Source organism: Centruroides vittatus, unplaced genomic scaffold (assembly GCF_030686945.1).
Source record: "Centruroides vittatus isolate TY-2023 unplaced genomic scaffold, ASM3068694v2 contig_417, whole genome shotgun sequence".
Classification (NCBI taxonomy): Eukaryota; Metazoa; Arthropoda; class Arachnida; order Scorpiones; family Buthidae; genus Centruroides; species Centruroides vittatus.
The window spans coordinates 2,818,810-2,839,633 of record NW_027122227.1 but is presented as its reverse complement, the minus strand read 5'-3'; the positions used below and the strand labels follow the sequence as shown (position 1 = coordinate 2,839,633).

The window sequence follows — 20,824 nt, the reverse complement described above, 5'->3', positions numbered from 1 at the left end:
TAGAAAACTATACTTTTTGCAATACAAAGCAATAGCCTATGCATTTTTATGTTATTCTAAAATTGTTATAACAATTGAATAAGATATATTCATTTTTGAAACATTTGCTTGAAAGTAAAAGCAAAGTACAATAATCACTATAATTGTTACAAAATTTTCATGTTTAATGAAATAGTTACTCTTATATATAATACCGTAGAAATTGTCACGAAATCTTTGTCTAAGATTAATCTTATACAAAATAGAAAAACCAATCGTATTTAAAATGTTCAGTGCAACTATATATTTATACTTATAACAGTCTAATATAATTTCTCATTTTATCATTTGCAGGAAATCTGTAAAGAGATGTTGATGCACTCCTATTTTGGCCTTGTGATACTGAGGACATCTTTTGTTTTTTAAATTGAATATTTCTTTTCTCTGAAAATAACAATTTTAAAACAAATTCCGCTCGAAGCACTCCGAAAGAAATTCTCCGTAATCCTTTTTTTCCCGAAAGTATAAAACTATTTATAGATTATATAAAAAATAAGATATCATAAAGATGAAAAAATTATTCCGGATCTCTATCGTAAGATCTTCCGAATAAGGTAGCAAGTAAGAGGCTGTCAGATTTTGTTTTGTAATGCAATTTATGAGTGTCGTAATCCCAGTTCTTTTTGGGGGCTAGTTGTAGGCCGCTAATAGAAATGCTGGGATAGACATATGGAGTAGTGAAATTGGCTTCGATTTTAAGCTCTTCAAAGACAGTGCTAGCTTTTGTAGGAAAGGTGGAACACGCCTTCCCTTTAAAAGAATCGCAGCGCACAAAAAAACAGGCTTCTATCCACCATGTATATCTTTTGAAAACTGTAAAAGTTCCATTGTAAACTGCCAGATAATAGTCTTCATCCGATAACTGTACTTTATAACTAGCGCTACAGCAAAGTCCATTATTACAAGCTTCCACGTGATTTTCCGCATTCACTTTAACTAAAGTAAAGTTGCTGAGGTCATAATCCTGGCATCTGAAATCTTTATAGTTTGATGGGGGTCCTAGTATTTTCGTAGAACATACTCCAGAAGATATATTGTTACCAGATGTTCCTAGTGCAAAATCACCAAATTCAATGATGGTTGGAGGCGGAAAATCTTGCGGTGGAATAACGCCTCTTTTTGGAACTTTAGAGATGAGTAGTCTGGATTGACCATCTGCGATATAAACGTAATTGCCAATTCCAGTATCTCCAAAAAACATTCCGCTTCCTAAAGATCCAGTATTGTGGACTGTTGTCTGTTTAGCTTGCTATAATGGTGACATTATTTCCGATTCCTCAAGATTGCTGCACTTGAACAGCATTCATTCCTAGTTCACTGTATTCGAACCATGTAGTTGAAAATATAACAGCATCGGGTTTATATTTTTCAACCATTTGAACTGATTCTTTCCATACAATATCGAAGCAAATAAAAGTACCGATTAAGGCAAAATCAGTAGAAAATACAATAAATTCGGGTTTTGGAAGGACGTTAAGGCCGATTTCGAAATGCAAATGAGTTTTCCTATATCGTGCTATTAATAAACCACTCCTATTGAAGGCTACATTGGTATTGTAAAAATAGAATTTATCGTCTGGACAATCAGTAGAATTGTTGCAAGGAACTTTCGACAGAATATTAGCCAAAATAACCAAGTTATTTTGCTTAGCCATGCAACTTAACTTTTCTAAAATATATGAATTGTTGTATCTGTCGGGTTCCAAACAAGGATTCCATTGTTCAATTTTCGGATCGGGTACATATTGGGCATCGTTAATTATAACTTCTTTTTTCGTGGATGAGAAGAGTCCATACTCAGGAAAAGCCAATAAGTCAACATTCTGGAATATAGCAAGTTTCAATTATGAAACAAAAAAATAATTATCACATTTTGATTGCACTTACATATTGACCAGCTGTTGTTGCAGCTCTTTCATAAGCGGCCAAATTTTTTTCAATGTTTCCTTAGGCGGTTCTGTTTTGAAATTACCTTGCTTCACGTGTTCGTATATATTCAGCAGCTGTGTAGTAGTTTGAGTCATCAACATTCTGACAGTTGATCGCAACTATCAGTAACAGTCCAAACACTACAAAGAACATTGTAAGACGGAAGACCCTGTATGGGAATATATAGATAGAGATGGAATTTGTAATTTATATTTTGAATGGAAGGTTAGTAAACGATTTATTTGACTATGCGCTTAGAATCAATTAGACTAATAAACAAGAAAAACAAATAATAGATATAGAAATTATATAATTTTGTATTGTGGAATGAAATCGATCATTTTCTCGCGCGTTAATTAACAGTATTCAAAAAATAGGTTAATGTGAACCTAGGTATACAAAATGGCGGCGCTTCCGGTAACCTCGATGGCAAGTGTTTTTAGAAAATAAATGTAGATGGCGCTGATAGTAATGATGTCTTCGTATGCAAATATCCATCAAAAAATTCCGTTCTGGAAACATTAGGAATAATGTGAATTTCGAATTTTGGTTACGATGTAGACAGATGGATTATGCACGTTGTTAATTTTTTAAAGTTGTCTGTGTTTTTTAAAACTTATACAATTTACTCGAAGTCTTTAAAGTTATCGAGGAGGAAAGTTTGTCAATGGTAAATATCATGTTAAACGTGTCCTTAATGTGTTTAATGTGTGTTAAATGTGGTTTAAATGTGCATTTAAAGTGTGTAAATGTGTGTTAAACGTGTTAAATTTATGTACAATACAGGCAAATTTTGTTCGAACCACTGATGTATAGAATCTCGCAATTCACTTCGTCCACACATCGATTGAATTTATAGGTAGTATGATGACTTTTTTATTTTTCGTTTCTGGTCCAAGAGTAGGAAAAGTAACCAAAAGCAGGGGAAAAGGTAAGTAGCAAATTTACGTTTTAAAAATGTTTTAGTTTTAGAAAAAGTTTAAATATAGGCGCGTTTAGGTTATTGTCGACGGTCGCCATGTTGTTTGTACATTTGCGTGTGCAAACAAGATGGCGACTGGAAGCGCCGCCATTTTGTATACCTAGGGTAACATTAACCAAAAAATATATACTAGTATTAGTTAATGTTAAGTTATTTTAATTTCTCTTCAGTTATATATAAGGGAAAGTTTTGATATCGCATCAAATTTGACCCTCCAAGCTTTTTGCAAATCTTCATGTTTTGAGACCTCTGGAACTAAAAAAGTTTAATAATAAAAATAATAATAACGGCAAAATGTTCCGTGGATGTGTGTGTGCGTGTTGGCATCTATTTCGCTTAATATCTCAGGATGGAGTAAAAATTAAGAAATGAAATTTGGCATGGTGAGGGTCCTTGATTAACTTTTTATGGTGAAAGTTCGAAAAGGTGAGGAGATAGAAGGGATCATGTGTCATATCTCGAAAGGAGTAGGACTTAAATTTTATTCTTTATTAACATTTACACTTTTGAAGCTAATCCTACTTTTATAGTATTTAAAAATATATAAAGGTTTTATAACAAAATCTCATAACAGATGACGCCAGAATAATTTAAATTTTTTGCCGGGAAAGTTACGCAAGTCGTTGATGGATTTTTTAAATTAGTGTTTCTGTTTTCTCGATAAGTTTCATTTTTTCAGAATAGAAATTTAAAGCCAGATTTCTCAAGAATTCTGGAAAACTTTAATTTATTAAATAATAAAATATACTGTTTACAGTATTATTACATATACAAAAGAATATATAAAAATATATTTCATTATTACATAGTACAGGTTTCTTATACTATAATGACTTATTATAATAGTTTTTCATTTTATGGTATTTTAAAATTTTAAAGTATTGTAACCTTTTACTTTCAATCAGCTTTAAAACAAAATGGACGATTATCAATTTTCGCAAATCCGAATATTGACCAGATCTCGAATACACGGGATACTTAGTGAACATAATTACCTTTTATAGGCCTAACTTATTTAGCTAATAATTTATTGAATACTTATTATTTAACTTTTTTTCTTAGTTTCAATATATTAATAAAGTAAAGCAATTTACTAAATTTTAAGAAATGAAAGTTCACAATGGATTGAAGAAGGGAAATAAAAATGGATGAAAAATGGGAGAAATATTATTTAAACCGTTAAAATTTGTAAAGATTCGAAAAGTTTTAAGTGTCGCGAGCATTCGAAAGCTTTATATTCGAATTTGGAAATGTAATAAATTTTTCCTGAAGATGACCTATAAAAATTAGGTTGAAAACGTTAGAAAATAAAGAAATCAGCAAGCTCAGCAAGTAATTAGGTGTTTGTGTATTATTATTAAATTTCCATTTAGTTAAAATAAAGGACAAACTATATCCCATAATTTGATGTTTGTGAAAAGTAAATCTAATTCAGGACATTTCGAAAAGTTTATAAATCGAAGCTTGGCTATTCAGTTTAAAATTTATGATTTTATTTATATTCTTAAATTAAAGAAATCTTTTAGGCCTATACGTTAAGGCGAATATTGTAAAATTATCAGCTGGAACTGCTCCATTTAAATAAACGTGATAATATTTGTCACAAGTTCGAAACATCCCCGTTTAGGGCTTGACTGGCTAACTGGCAATTCCTGCAAATGTCATGGAATGTCATGTTAATCGGTCGTGGAAAGGCCGATGTTCTCCACATGGTGCTGGAGTTACACAAGACATGCATAATTCTTGAAACGTCTTTTATATATACATTTTAAGCATAATTTTAATAGCAGTCGTTAAAATTATAATATCTGTTAGTGGGAAGAATAAGGATCAATAACTCTTATACTTCTAAACTACGGCTATTATATTCAAACTAATTTAATTACAAAGTTAGTATTATTTTTCTTTAATTAATGAAACTTTTTTAGAAGGTCGATTTTAATAAGATGTTAGGGCTGAATTTTGTTTCCAGTCTGGCCCTGTCTACAGTTATAATACCCCTTTATAATACAGAAATCACCGAATTACTAGACAATACAATACAAATGCATATACTAATCGATGATGGAAATAGAACCAGATAGAAAAAGGCTGCCTATAAATTGCAATGTTTCTATTACCTGACATTAACGAATGACTATTGATAATTATTTAAATTTAATCTAATGCCTGAATAATTTTTAATATGAACTTATTAAAATTTAGAAGTGCTTGATTAAAGAAAATATTGAACAGATTTTATCAAATTTTTACTAAAACTGTATTAACTACATCGATACTTCTAAAATTGATTTTCATATAACTAATTCTTCACAAATATGCATTAAACTTGTTGATAGGATACATACAAAAACTATTTTAAAGAAAAGAAAATTCGTTTTAATATCATAGCTCAATTATATAAATTACGTGAAATTATACACGAAAATAGCTAGGACACAAATTAAACATAAACTACACAGAGTATGAGAAAGAAAAAATTTTAATGAAATTATCGCGACGAGTTTAAGTATTTTAACTTACTAACTTACGAATCTGTTGTTTTCTTCTATAAGTGTTCAAATAAATACCCACAACACAGACCGGTTCCAAGAATGATAAGAGATTCACAAATATAACCAATCGTATTTCATACAAATGACATCATAAATTATTCGTAAATGATGTGGAAAAGCAACTTTTTCTCCATTCTGTTTGCAAAAGTTAAAAGTAACCTGTTTAGTATTTGTAAACTACTTTCACTTTTGGCTTTTATAGACATATGCATATAAATATAAAGCTTATCAGAGTTTGTTTTCCAGACATCAGTAAAAAATATGCATTTGTGTGAATGAGAAAAAATTTGTTTTGTTTTATAAATTCCAGATTAAATTTATTTAAAAAATATTGTTCTTTTAGAAGAGAATGACTAATGTTGTTATACTACACAATGTTTTAATCTCATTATAATTTAATTATTAGAACATAGATACATTATTCTTTGTCCATCCAAAAACACGATGTAATTGTTTTGAGAAGTTAAATTCATATGAATTTTTTAAAGTATGATGTCTTATTTTGCCATTTTTAATAATAAAATTGTAAAATAGTAATAAGTAGTGATTCCTCTAGTAATGATTCTATTTTAAAATTTCACAACAGAACTTTATTGTCATTGCAAACTAATTTTCAGTTTTACATTTAACATAAATTAAAACAATCGAGTAAAAACTTTTTCTAGATTATATATAAAAAATAAGAAATAAACGTAGAAAATTACTCCGGATCTCTATCATAAGATCTCCCGTATAAAGTAGCAACTAAGAGGCTGTCAGATTCTGTTTTGAAATGTAATTTATGATTGTCATAATCCCAGTTCTTTTTCGGGGCTAGTTGTAGGCCACTAATAGAAATGCTGGGATAGACATATGGAGTAGTGAAATTAGCTTCGATTTTCAGCTCTTCAAAGACAGTGCTAGCTTTTGTAGGAAAGGTGGAACACGCCTTCCCTTCGAAGGAATCGCAACGCACAAGAAAACAAGCTTCTATCCACCATGTATATCTTTCAGAAGCTGTAAAAGTTCCATTCAAAACTGCCAGATAATAGTCTTCATCCGATAACTGTACTTTATAACTAGCGCTACAGCAAAGTCCATTGTTACAAGCTTCTACGTGATTTCCTGCATTCACTTTAACTAAAGTAAAGTTGCTTAGGTCATAATCCTGGCATCTGAAGTCGTTATTGTTTGATGGGGGTCCTAGTATTTTCCTAGAACATACTCCAGAAGATATATTATTATCAGACTTTCCTGGTGTAAAATCACCAAATTCAATAATGGTTGGAGGCGGAAATTCTTGCGGTGGAGTAACGCCCCTTTTTGGAACTTTAGAGATCAGTAGTCTGGATTGACCATCTGCGATATAAACGTAATTGCCAATTCCAGTATCTCCAAAAAACATTCCGCTTCCTAATGATCCGTATTGTGGATATTGTCTGTTTGTTGTTATAATGGTGACATTATTTGTGATTCCCCAAGATTGTTGCACTTGAATATCGCTCATTCCTGGTGTAAAGAATTCGAACCATAGAGTTGAAAATATAACAGCATCGGGTTTATATTTTTCAACCATTTGAACTGATTCTTTCCATACAATATCGAAGCAAATAAAAGTACCGATTAAGGCAAAATCAGTAGAAAATACAATAAATTCGGGTTTTGGAAGGACGTTAAGGCCGATTTCGAAATGCAAATGAGTTTTCCTATATCGTGCTATTAATAAACCACTTCTATTGAAGGCTACATTGGTATTGTAAAAATAGAATTTATCGTCTGGACAATCAGTAGAATTGTTGCAAGGAACTTTCGACAGAATATTAGCCAAAATAACCAAGTTATTTTGCTTAGCCATGCAGCTTAACTTTTCTAAAATATATGAATTGTTGTATCTGTCGGGTTCCAAACAAGGATTCCATTGTTCAATTTTCGGATCGGGAACGTATTGGGCATCGTCAATTATAACTTCTCTTTTCGTGGATGAAAAGAGTCCATACTCAGGAAAAGCCAATAAGTCAACATTCTGGAATATAGCAAGTTTTAATTATGAAACAAAAGAAGTAAGTATCACATTTTGATTGCACTTACATATTGACCAGCTGTTGTTGCGGCTCTTTCATAAGCGGCCAAATTTTTTTCTATGTATTCCTTAATCGGATCTGTTTTGTAATTACCTTTTGCCACGTGTTCGTATACAGCGACTGTGTAGTAGTCTAGGTCGTTAACATCCTGACCTTTGACCGCAACTATCAGTAACAGTCCAAACACTACGGAGAACATTGTAAGAAGACCCTGTATGGAAATGCATAGATATGATACTTGAAATTTATAATTTATATTAATAATGGCAGTTTAATAAACTACAGTTGCCTATACATGAAGAATCAATTAGACTAATCGATAAAGAATAAATAAACAGAAGATACAGAAATTACAGGTAACCCCCGTATAACATAGCACTTAGATAGCACGGATTCACTCTGACACTGTTCGAGAATTGGGTAAAGCCCACGTACAACATGAAATGTAATAAAAACTATTAAAAGCGAATTTTATCTAATTTGAAATTAGGGAAATCTCCGTACAACAGTTCAATAAACGTGATAAAGCTTTTAAGTGCCAAAGATATCCCATTTGACATTTTTCATTCGAGTGCGTACGTACTAAGTACAGTATGTAAATTTTCCTTTCCCACCTTCTGTCAGTACACGTGTTCCTTCTCGAAACTTGTTTCGTGTTGCCAGATCTCGACGCTTCTGCTTTTTGTGTTGTTTAATTTATATTAATATGTATCACTTCTTAAGAAAATTATAATAATGATTCGCCACTGAGACTGCACTATGGAGCGATATTCAAAGTATTCGTAGTATTGGAATCCACTTTTTTATCAACGTAATATTTGAGATATCGAATATCGAATTCTTTTAAGTATTCGAGTGTTTTCCCATCACTTGTTTAACACAATAATTAATGTTATTTTATTATAAAAGCCACAATAGGGAAAGAAGCTGTAGCTGTAGCTACACGATAAAACCTTAAACATAATTTATTTTTGGGGTTTGACAAAAGTTTTCTACTAGTTATTTATAGTTCCCTCACCACCCGGTCGCCCCATTGTGGGCCTGGCCGAACCCATAATGGGTCTTCTAAAAGAGGCCCTCTTAGTGCCCACAGGGCGGAAAGAGTTAAAAAAAAAAAAAGTTATTTATAGTTACAATTAGAGATGGGCGAATATTACTACGAAGACTTCGATATTGCGTCATACGTAAAGATTGAGCCTGTTGGGTGAAGTATTCGAAGAGGCGTTATAACATAATAATAATCTATTAACATTCTACAAGAAAAGAAGTAGATTAAATCAGGAAAGTGTTCGAATGCTTCTTTTCGTAAATAGAAGTCTAGAGTTTGTGAAAATAAGAACAATATATATTAATCTATTGCAGATGAAATAAGAATATCTAAAAAAAAGGCATTGTCAAAAAACAAAGTTCATTTCGTAGAATTTAGTCAATTGCCAAAGATATCCCATTTGACATTTTTCATTCGAGCGCGTACGCACTAAGTACAGTATGTAAATTTTCCTTTCCCGCTTTCTGTCGATACACGTGTTCCTTCTCGAAACTTGTTTCATGTTGCCAGATCGCGATGCTTCTGCTTTTGGTATTGTTTAATTTATATTAATATGTATCACTTCTTGAGAAAATTTTAATAAAGATATTTATCTTAATTACGTAAATATAATAGCATGTTTTTTAATTTTTGATTTAAGCCCCCTTTTTGTACTAGTTCTTTGTTTCGTATAACACGGATTCGCATAACACGGCAAATTTTTGTAACATAACTTCCGTGTTATACGGGGGATACCTGTATATATTTTTGTATTGTTCGATGAGTTATCCATTTTCTCACGCTTTAATTAATAGTGTTTAAAGAAATATTATTTACTGTAAAGTAATTTTTAATTAGTGGTCCTGTTTTCTCGATACGTTTCGTTTCTGGAGAAAAGAAATTTAATGCCAAATTACTTAAGTACTCTCGAGAAATTCATTTATTAAAAAATAAATATATTTTGTTTAAAGCAGTGTTTCCCACCTTCTTGTACCCGAAAAAATTTCACCGGTCCGCAGAAAAATAGTTTTATCGTACTGACGCTGGCACAGTTGATTTCGGGCGACATTTAAGTATTGATAGTAATCTAAAGTTACTATACGTAACCAAGTACGTACAGTAACTCCAGATAAGCATACATAAGAGTAATAAATAAGCATAATTCATAGTCGCTTATAATTACCGGTTCACATAAAATTATGCATACTTTTAGCGGTTCGCGATGAGTAAAATGGTTGAGAGACACTGGTTTAGAGTATAGTTAAGTATACAAAAGGATATATAAAATTATATTTCATTATTATATTTTATAGGTATCTGGATAAATTTTACTCATTCTCATTTTTATTTAAGAAAACAAGAATTCCAAAACGTTTGGGATCTAGGCCGCTTTCTTTCTTGTCACAAATTAAATTAGAATGCTGAAGAGATGCTGTCTCTACACAGTGGCGGATACCATAGACAAAAAAAGTAAAATAAAATAAAATTTGTTCGAATTTCAAAACGTTGTTCTTAAAAAACATTTTTTGCATCAGTTTATCGGACCGTCCTTAATACGTCGTACACGTGTTAATAAAAGGCCCTCATTAATTAATAAAATATTTAAAGGCTTTGACTTTGCTCCCTTTTTGGGTACTTCTGGATCCGCCACTGAGACGTATGGAGCGATATTCAAAGTATTCGTAGTATTGGTATTAATTTTTTTTATCAACATAATATTTGAGATATCGAATATCGAATTATTTCAAGTATTCGAGTGTTCTCCCACCTCTTGTTTAACACAATAATTAATGTTATCTTATATATAAAATTCTCGTGTCACAATGTTAGTTATCTTACTCCTCCGAAACGGCTTTACCGATTTTTACCAAATTTCATATGCATATTCAGTAGGTCTGAGAATCGGCTACTATCTATTTTTCATACCTATACACCATTTCCCTCCTTTCAAAAATATATTTATATATGGATTAAGGCTTTTATGTCCAACAGATGGCGCTAACTTCCGACGACCTAAGTTTGCTTTTCTGTCAGGCATTATGCTTTTCTGTGAGAATGGACTGAAGCAGATCATTTTCTATCTATCTATATAAATAAAATATAACGTTCGTTTGTTCCTACCGATTCCATTGAAATTTTGACACAACGTTGCATTCGAATACGCACGTGTTTTTGTATAATATACATGTCGAAATTCCCCCCAGTGGGGGGAGATGAACGGGATTAAGGCTTACCTTGAAGAACTCGGCTTCAATAATATTATAAAGCACTCAGCAAATCATTATAGATATACGTACTTAACACCTTACTCTTGCCGAGAAAAAATATATTTATTTGCAACAAACAAACAAACGTTTTCAGCCTGCTTCACAGGCCATCTTCAGGCTTGGAATACATTTGAAATTAAAATTCCATCCATGGAATACAAAAATTCAAATTCAAAATTAAATAAGGTACAATCAAAATAAAATATTGAATAACTAACATAAAGCAAAAAATAACAAAAAATATATAAAAATGTAACAAATGAATACGTAAGCATTAATAAATGCAAATTTCTAAGACATACAATAAAACCATTATATTGATTGGTTAGAGCCCTTATTAAACTTCTTAACCATAAACTTCCATGCAGAGGGAAGACTTTCTGCGTCCCTCGCATTAAGACAGCCTTCTTGTAATCTACTTCTAAAAATCTGCAACTTTTCCGCTGTCAAGGCTAATGATGGAGACGATAAAGGATTTATGATGGCCGCCTCATTCCATTTGACCGTAGCTCCTGGCGCTTGCGCCATTTGGGACAAAACTGTTGCATTAGACCCCTTTCTGATATTATAACTATGCTCCTTGATTCTAATTCCTAAACTTCTAGTGGTTACTCCGATGTAATCTTTTTTAACGCCCAATTGCATGTTTTCATACGGAATTTTATAAACTCCTGCTTTCTCTTCTGCCTTTATAACATCTTTATCATTCCTGAGGATTTTGTATAAATTAGGGAAAGCATTAGATCTTATAAACATGCCTCCTTATTCTATACAAAATCCTCAGGAATGATAAAGATGTTATAAAGGCGAAGATGCTTATAAAAAGGGCCCCTAATTTATACAAAATCCTCAGGAATGATAAAGATGTTATAAAGGCAGAAGAGAAAGCAGGAGTTTATAAAATTCCGTATGAAAACATGCAATTGGGCGTTAAAAAAGATTACATCGGAGTAACCACTAGAAGTTTAGGAATTAGAATCAAGGAGCATAGTTATAATATCAGAAAGGGGTCTAATGCAACAGTTTTGTCCCAAATGGCGCAAGCGCCAGGAGCTACGGTCAAATGGAATGAGGCGGCCATCATAAATCCTTTATCGTCTCCATCATTAGCCTTGACAGCGGAAAAGTTGCAGATTTTTAGAAGTAGATTACAAGAAGGCTGTCTTAATGCGAGGGACGCAGAAAGTCTTCCCTCTGCATGGAAGTTTATGGTTAAGAAGTTTAATAAGGGCTCTAACCAATCAATATAATGGTTTTATTGTATGTCTTAGAAATTTGCATTTATTAATGCTTACGTATTCATTTGTTACATTTTTATATATTTTTTGTTATTTTTTGCTTTATGTTAGTTATTCAATATTTTATTTTGATTGTACCTTATTTAATTTTGAATTTGAATTTTTGTATTCCATGGATGGAATTTTAATTTCAAATGTATTCCAAGCCTGAAGATGGCCTGTGAAGCAGGCTGAAAACGTTTGTTTGTTTGTTGCAAATAAATATATTTTTTCTCGGCAAGAGTAAGGTGTTAAGTACGTATATCTATAATGATTTGCTGAGTGCTTTATAATATTATTGATATGGCGGCACCGGTGAAACTTTGCAAAAGATACAGGAAGTTAACTTTAAGGTTGGTTAAAGCTAAATGCAAATTGGATTTTTTAAAGGCTTGTTTAAGGAATGGAGTATTCCCTATGTCAATCTACCGAATCAGCGTTCCTACGGAATGCAGTTCACTGAAATTCAGGTTTTGTATGGCTTGCCTGAAGAAGTCCTGAAGATCCAGAGAAACTAGTTGATGTGAATAAAAGAGTGGTCGATCTAGCTGAAGCAGTCCAGAAGAATTCTACTAGTAATTATGTAAAGAAATTAAAATGGATTATACGTAAACAAAAGGTTAGAAGTACAAAGAAAAATCTTATTGCTTTCCGCGCGTGGGACCAAATTGAGGTACCAGGAAGAATTAAGAAGCTTCTAATAAAAGGCCCAAATTTTGTGCCTGTGGAGGCTATGGATTGGGAAACCTCAGTACAGGAAATTGAAAGAGGCATTGTTGGGCTAGACGATTTAGAAAAAGAGTACTTCAGATGGAAAGCAGTCCTCAACAACAGGCAGAGGGGCCGTAAGCAGGATTTTAGGAGTAGTGACATCCGGCTCACGAAGAATTGGTTAAAACATAATGATTTGGTCTTGACTAGGGCTGACAAAAGTAAACAACTAGTCATCATGAAAAGGAGTACATATAACGAAGCACTAATGGATTACATCGAAAAGACGGAGTGTGAAAAGATCAACAGCAATCTTATTGGAAGCTTGGATAGAAGGGTCAGGAAACTGGAGGTCTCTAAGCTTTCCAAAGTTTTGCCTTTTCTCAAGAAATGCAGGAACCCTAGGCCAGGAACACCTAGATTATTTGCTTTCGCGAAGGTGCATAAAACCGGTAAAGAAATAAGACCTGTTGTAGAGAAGTGCAGGGGTCCCACGTTTGTGTTAGAAAAGAAATTGCATGAATACTTATCCTTGCAACTAGACACGGATACTCTTGTTGCCCGTGATCCTATGAAGGTGGTTAAGGATCTGCAAAGTATAGCATTAATGGAGGATGAGGTTGCAACGGTTTTCGACTATGAGAGCATGTATCCGTCAGTAAGGATAGAATCGTGCGAGGAGGCACTATTGGATTTCTTATACAGCAATAACTCGGAATTGCTTAGTTATACGGAAGAGGTAGAGAGTTTAACTAGTTTGGTCTGCCGGGAGTCTTGTTTCGTGTTTAATGGACAGGTCTACAGACAGAGAAGAGGGGTCCCTATGGGAAGTCCACTCTCAGGGATCCTATGCGAATTGGTAGTTAGGAGGCTGGAAAGAAGAATTTTTCATGGTTTTAAGGATGATATCGTGTATTTCAGCAGATACGTTGATGACCTACTTATATTATGGAGAAGTAACAGCAGAATTAAGGATTTTTTAGATAAGATCAATGATAACAATGATGGCCTTACTTTAAGATTGGAGCAGAAAAGTTCCTTGAATCTGCATTTTCTCGACATCGATATCACATTCAAAAAAGGCCACTTGTCCACTAGTGTTTTTATTAAACCATCCCACAGCCCATTGTATATTCCCTCCCAATCCAAGGATCCGTATAAATATAAAATTGCAGCTTTCAGGGCTTTAATAAGAAGAGCCTTTTTGTATTGCGAAAGAGTACAAGACAGGACGAAAGAAATAAATAGAATAATAAATGTAGCCAGGACCCTAGGTTACCAAAAAAGTACAATTCTAGGAATAATTAAGAAATATGAACACAACATCAAGAAAGGATGTTTTAAGAATGCTCCCAATAAATTTGTAAAGTTTACATATAATGAAAGTATGAATACAGTCATGAAAGAAATAGCACACAGAAAAAGTTCGAAGATGCTTATAAAAAGGGCCCCTAATTTATACAAAATCCTCAGGAATGATAAAGATGTTATAAAGGCAGAAGAGAAAGCAGGAGTTTATAAAATTCCGTATGAAAACATGCAATTGGGCGTTAAAAAAGATTACATCGGAGTAACCACTAGAAGTTTAGGAATTAGAATCAAGGAGCATAGTTATAATATCAGAAAGGGGTCTAATGCAACAGTTTTGTCCCAAATGGCGCAAGCGCCAGGAGCTACGGTCAAATGGAATGAGGCGGCCATCATAAATCCTTTATCGTCTCCATCATTAGCCTTGACAGCGGAAAAGTTGCAGATTTTTAGAAGTAGATTACAAGAAGGCTGTCTTAATGCGAGGGACGCAGAAAGTCTTCCCTCTGCATGGAAGTTTATGGTTAAGAAGTTTAATAAGGGCTCTAACCAATCAATATAATGGTTTTATTGTATGTCTTAGAAATTTGCATTTATTAATGCTTACGTATTCATTTGTTACATTTTTATATATTTTTTGTTATTTTTTGCTTTATGTTAGTTATTCAATATTTTATTTTGATTGTACCTTATTTAATTTTGAATTTGAATTTTTGTATTCCATGGATGGAATTTTAATTTCAAATGTATTCCAAGCCTGAAGATGGCCTGTGAAGCAGGCTGAAAACGTTTGTTTGTTTGTTGCAAATAAATATATTTTTTCTCGGCAAGAGTAAGGTGTTAAGTACGTATATCTAGAACTCGGCTTCTATTATACTATTTTACATGCGGTTTTTTGCGTTTTTAATTGCGTTTTAATACGTTACGTCAACAGAATATACACTAAAAAGGGATTTTTCGATATTCCCCAGCGGGAAAAGTGACGGGATTAAGGCTTACTGTGAAGAACTTGGCTTTTATTATACTATTTTAGATGCGTTTTTGATTGCGTTTTAATAGGGTACGTCAAGAGAATGTACACTAAGAAGGGATTTTTTGAAATTCCCCCCACGGGGGAAGTGTTATACATTTATAATAGATACATTTTGAGCCACAACAACTAAAATTACGGGTCAGCTAAAATTACCTAGAAATAATTTATATGGCAAAACAACGTTTGCCGGGTCAGCTAGTTATATTATAAAAGCCGCAATAGAGAAAGAAGCTGTAGCTGTAGCTACACAATAAAACCTTAAACATAATTTATTTTTGGGGTTTGACAAAAGTCTTCTACTAGTTATTTATAGTTCCCTCACCACCCGGTCGTTCCATTGTGGGCCTGGCCGAACCCATAATGGGCCTTGTAAAAGAGGCCCTCTTAGTGCCTACAGGGCGGAAAGAGTTAAAAAAAAAAAAAGTTATTTATAGTTACAATTAGAGATGGGCGAATATTACTACGAAGACTTCGGCATTGTGTCATACGTAAAGATAGCGCCTGTTGGGTGAAGTATTCGAAGAGGCGTTATAATATAATAATAATCTATTAATATTCTACAAGAAAAGAAGTAGATTAAATCAGGAAAGTGTTCGAATGCTTCTTTTCGTAAATAAAAGTCTAGAGTTTGTGAAAATAAGAACAATATATATTAATCTATTGCAGATGAAATAAGAATATCTAAAAAGAAGGCATTGTCAAAAAACAAAGTTCATTTCGTAGAATTTAATCAATTGTCTAATAATGTTGTATCGTTTATTTAATAATTCCACTTAATTGGCTTAAATACTTTTAAGTTTTTTGTTTATTTCTTTATATTACTAAATTATGTTATATAAGGTCATTAATTAAGTTTACTGAGTATTCGAATATTTGAAATCCGGTTAATATTCGAATTCGAAAAAATTGATATTTGCCATCTCTGGATAACACTATGTGTTATTACAGTGTAACCAGAGGTGGCAAATGTAAAAATCTTGTAAATGTAAAAATGTAAATGACAAATGTAAAAATCTTCAGAAAAATTATATTTCGTTGCATCTTCTTGTATATATATAAATGAGGACGTTTGTTTGTTTGTTCGCTTTACATTTCTTGACCGTTCGACCAATGGCTACAAAACTCTACATTTACATACTTCTAACTTAGATATAAGTTTTAAATACAGTTTTATTAGCCTACAATAATTAAAAATATCTCGGATGTTATGAAAATCTTCTATATTCGAATTTAAATAAACTCAATTATATTTTAAATTAAATACTGTATTTAAAATGATGATAATGAATGTATATATTAAATACATCTCAATGAAAATTAGATGTAGGATTATTTAATGAAAATCATTTAAATTTCGAAAGTGTGCTTAAAAATTTTATAATACACATCGAAAAACGACATTGAAAACGAAATTTACTACAAACCATTCAAGAATTATCGTGTAAATTTTGCAAAAGATGTAGCTTTATTGATGTAAACGTCAAATATCAAAACAAGTAAACCAGAGCGATAATTTATTATTTTATAGAAAAATAAACCTCGAACAATTACTAATTTCTGGAAAATTGGATTAAAAATGTGAGAAGAGGAGCTATTTTTAACTATGTTAAACTTCATTTACTTAAAACAAAGAAAAAATTCTTTCTTATACTTTGATGGTTGTGAAAAATAAATGTGCATTTCAAAAATTTTATAAATTATAACTCAGCTATTTAGTTTAAAACCGAGAATTTTATTTACACTTTTGAATTAAAACATCTCGGATATGTTAAGGCGAATGTTGTAAAAATATTAGCTTTACCCGCTCCATTTAATTATATCTGATAGTAAGTTTGTCACAAGTTTTAAACATCTACAGTACCCCCTTTTGTAAGAGAAAGATAATCGAATAATAGGCCTAGATAATACATTCCGTCATTGATTAGGATATGTATTGGTAAACAGAAACAGACAAGAAACTGGCTGGCTATAAATTCCAATGTTTCTAATACCTGATATTAACAAATGACTATTGGTTGATATTTAAATTTAATATAATGCCTGAAAAAATTTTTAATATGAACTCATTAAAATTTAGAAGTGCTTGATTAAAGAAAATATTGAACAGATTTTATCAAATTTGTACTAAAACTGTGTTAACTACATCGATACTTCTATACTTGCTTCTAAAATTGATTTTCATGTAACTAATTGTTCACAAATATGCATTTAACTTTTTGATAGGATACATACAAAATCTATTTTAAAGAAAATAAATTTTAAAAATCGGATGAATATCATAGCTCAATTATATAAATCACGTGAAATTATAGACGAAAATAGCTAGAACACAAATTAAACATAAACTACACAGAGTATGGGGGAGAGAAAATTTTAATGAAATTATCGCGGCGACTTTAAGTATCTTAACTTACCGAGGAATCTGTTGTTTTCTTCTGTAAGAGTTCAGATAAATACCCACAACACAGACAGGTTCCAAGAATGACAAGAGATTCACAAATATAACCAATCGTATTTCTTACAAATGACATCATCATAAATTATTAGTAAATGTTGTGATAAAGCAACTTTTGCGAACAGGATGGAGAAAAAGTTGAAAGTAACCTGTTTAGTATTTGTAAACTACTTTCACTTTTACTTTTTATAGACTTATGCATATAAATGTAAAGGTTATCACAGTTTGTTTTCCAGACAAGAGTAAAGAATATGCATTTGTGTGAATGAGAAAAATTGCTTTGTTTTATAAATTCCAGATTAAATTTATTTAAAAAATATTATACTTTTAGAAGAGAATGACTAATGTTGTTATACTAAACAATACTTTAATCTCACAATTTAATTATTAGAATGATACAGTATTTTATGTCCGTTTAAAAAAACAATATAATTGCTTTGAGAAGTTAATTCATGTGAGTTTTTAAAAATACGATGTAATATTTTACCATTTTTTGAATTATAAAATTGTAAAATACTGAGAAGTATAAACTTGAATACTTTAAAAAATTCAGATAATTTAAATATCAATAATAAATATTTTGGGTAATTGTTGATTAAAGCGGGTTTTTCCAATTTTAAATGGATTTCATATGCAATGTTTAATTCTAGATAATATAGTATCTGCGTATGTAACAAAATATTTTATTTATTTTTTTTTCCACTGAACTTTTAAATACAAGATTTGTAGATACCAGAATAGTATATAAATAATAAAAATTACATTTACAATACATAAATAAGTATATCATAAGGGTTACTTATGAAAATTATGATAATCTGCGTAATCTGACAATAAATTTAGAAATAATGTAATTATCAATACTAGGGACTAAATTTTTTATACTGTCGGTATTTTCTCAATGTATAAAATTAGTGCAATGTGATTATGTACTAAACTAGCTGACCCGGCTACGCGTTGCTGTGGCTCAAAATGTATCTATTATAAATGTATAACACTTCCCCCGTGGGGGAAATTTCAAAAAATCCCTTCTTAGTGTACATTCTCTTGACGTACCCTATTAAAACGCAATCAAAAACGCATCTAAAATAGTATAATAAAAGCCGAGTTCTTCACAGTAAGCCTTAATCCCGTCACTTTTCCCGCTGGGGAATATCGAAAAATCCCTTTTTAGTGTATATTCTGTTGACGTAACGTATTAAAACGCAATTAAAAACGCAAAAAACCGCATGTAAAATAGTATAATAGAAACCGAGTTCTTCACGGTAAGCCTTAATCCCGTCCATCTCCCCCCACTGGGGGAAATTTCGACATGTATATTATATAAAAACACGTGCGTATTCGAATGCAACGTTGTGTCAAAATTTCAAAGGAATCGGTAGGAACAAACGAACGTTATATTTTATTTATGTAGATAGATAGAAAATGATCTGCTTCAGTCCATTCTCACAGAAAAGCATAATGCCTGACAGAAAAGCAAACTTAGGTCGTCGGAAGTTAGCGCCATCTGTTGGACATAAAAGCCTTAATCCATATATAAATATATTTTTGAAAGGGGGAAATGGTGTAGGGGTATGAAAAATAGATAGTAGCCGATTCTCAGACCTACTGAATATGCATATAAAATTTGGTAAAAATCGGTAAAGCCGTTTCGGAGGAGTAAGGTAACTAACATTGTGACACGAGAATTTTATATATAAGATATTATAGGTTTATGCATATATAATAGCTTTTAAACAAAAAATAAAATATGTTAATAAGAAAGATAATGAAAATATTTAAAACGTTTTGCGCAAAATTCTTATTCTTACTTAATTTTAATTACTTTAAATCAGCGATTCCCAACCGCGTACATCGGTACGCGATAGGTTGTTTAACGGTATAGAAAAAAGTTAGTTATTATGGCAGGAAAAATAATATATTATGTATCACAAATTAATAGTATTAAAAAATTATTAGGTAAAAATTGTTCCTTGCACTATAAATCACAAACTATAATATACATTTCGAAATGCAAAAATAGAAATAAAAACTTATGTTGCCGATTGTACAATGTAACAGATCAATAAATGTTGCGCAGTTGGTCAATGATAGTGGTGATACCATTATGTGTGATTAGTGATTATGCTACGGACGTTTGATGGTGGGTATATTACCGTTATTATTATTATCTCTCTACAATATCCCCACGTGTTGTTTGAAAAAAGTATTTTTTATTGTTAGCAAGGAAAAGGACATAGTTAGTTTCTCCAGATTTTCTCTACAAACGGTAATTTTTTCATTATTTATTCAGTATTTTTATTAATTTCGTACTGCCTGCTGTGTTACCAGCTTAGATGTATGAAGGAGTGCGTGTCAAAAGTTGCAATTTGGCACAGAGTATTAGGTGCTCAAATCATGCGCGCATAAAAAAAAACAGACTTGTAGGTACTCAGGTGACCAAGAACCGAGTCAAAATAAAATTCAAAATGATTACACACACTACAAATAGGCAGTGCGAGATTTGCGCATGCGTTCCTCGTTGGGAAGTTGGAAATGACACGGTGGTACGTAATGAAAAAAGGTTGGGAACCGCTGCTTTAAATAATTCTTTATTAATAAAAAGAAGACGGGTTGATTAAATATTTATCTCAAACCGTTGATATACTGTAATGCTTTATGTAATGTAGGCTATGTGAAAAAACAACACTAGGGATTACAATTTATAGCTGTAATCCCTAGTGTTATTTTTCACGTAGCCTACATTACATAAAGCATTACAATATATCATTATTGACGGCCGGATGGCCGAGCGGTAAAGGTGGCAGCCTACCGCTCTGGGGGACCTGGGATCGAATCCGAACGGGTCGAATAATCCTCAGGAATTTTTCGGGGGGTGGTCCGTTCGGATATGTCGGGCCCCGTCCCTCACCACCCGGTCGCCCCATTGTGGGCCTGGCCGAACCCATAATGGGCCTACTAAAAGAGGCCCTCTTAGTGCCCACAGGGCGGAAAGAGTTAAATAAAAAAAAGCATACAATATATCATTGTTAGTTGTTATTTATACAAGAAGAAATTTGTAAACTTGAAAATGTAATAATAAATGAGAAGAATTAATCATGGAGAAATAAATGAACTATTTAGAACACTTGTCTCTTTTCATAACGTTTCTGAATTTATATACTTTTATTCCCAATAGCGA

General features: G+C 32.1%; 1 protein-coding gene and 1 long non-coding RNA gene across 2 annotated transcripts; both read right to left on the bottom strand.

Annotated features, from left to right (window-relative positions):
- Nucleotides 1-1,292: 1,292 nt before the first annotated feature.
- Nucleotides 1,293-5,508, bottom strand: LOC136976667 (uncharacterized). The gene is made up of 3 exons (XR_010880968.1): nucleotides 5,478-5,508; nucleotides 1,927-2,137; nucleotides 1,293-1,862 (listed from the first exon to the last, which is right to left on the bottom strand). It is a non-coding gene; the product is annotated as an uncharacterized lncRNA (long non-coding RNA).
- Nucleotides 5,509-6,067: 559 nt separating this feature from the next.
- LOC136976665 (biotinidase-like) lies at nucleotides 6,068-17,709 on the bottom strand. The gene is made up of 3 exons (XM_067272016.1): nucleotides 17,603-17,709; nucleotides 7,573-7,776; nucleotides 6,068-7,507 (listed from the first exon to the last, which is right to left on the bottom strand). Exons 2-3 carry the CDS (start codon nucleotides 7,762-7,764, stop codon nucleotides 6,206-6,208), a joined length of 1,494 nt encoding a protein of 497 aa, XP_067128117.1. The 5' UTR covers nucleotides 7,765-7,776; nucleotides 17,603-17,709; the 3' UTR covers nucleotides 6,068-6,205.
- Between the last annotated feature and the right edge of the window lie 3,115 nt (nucleotides 17,710-20,824).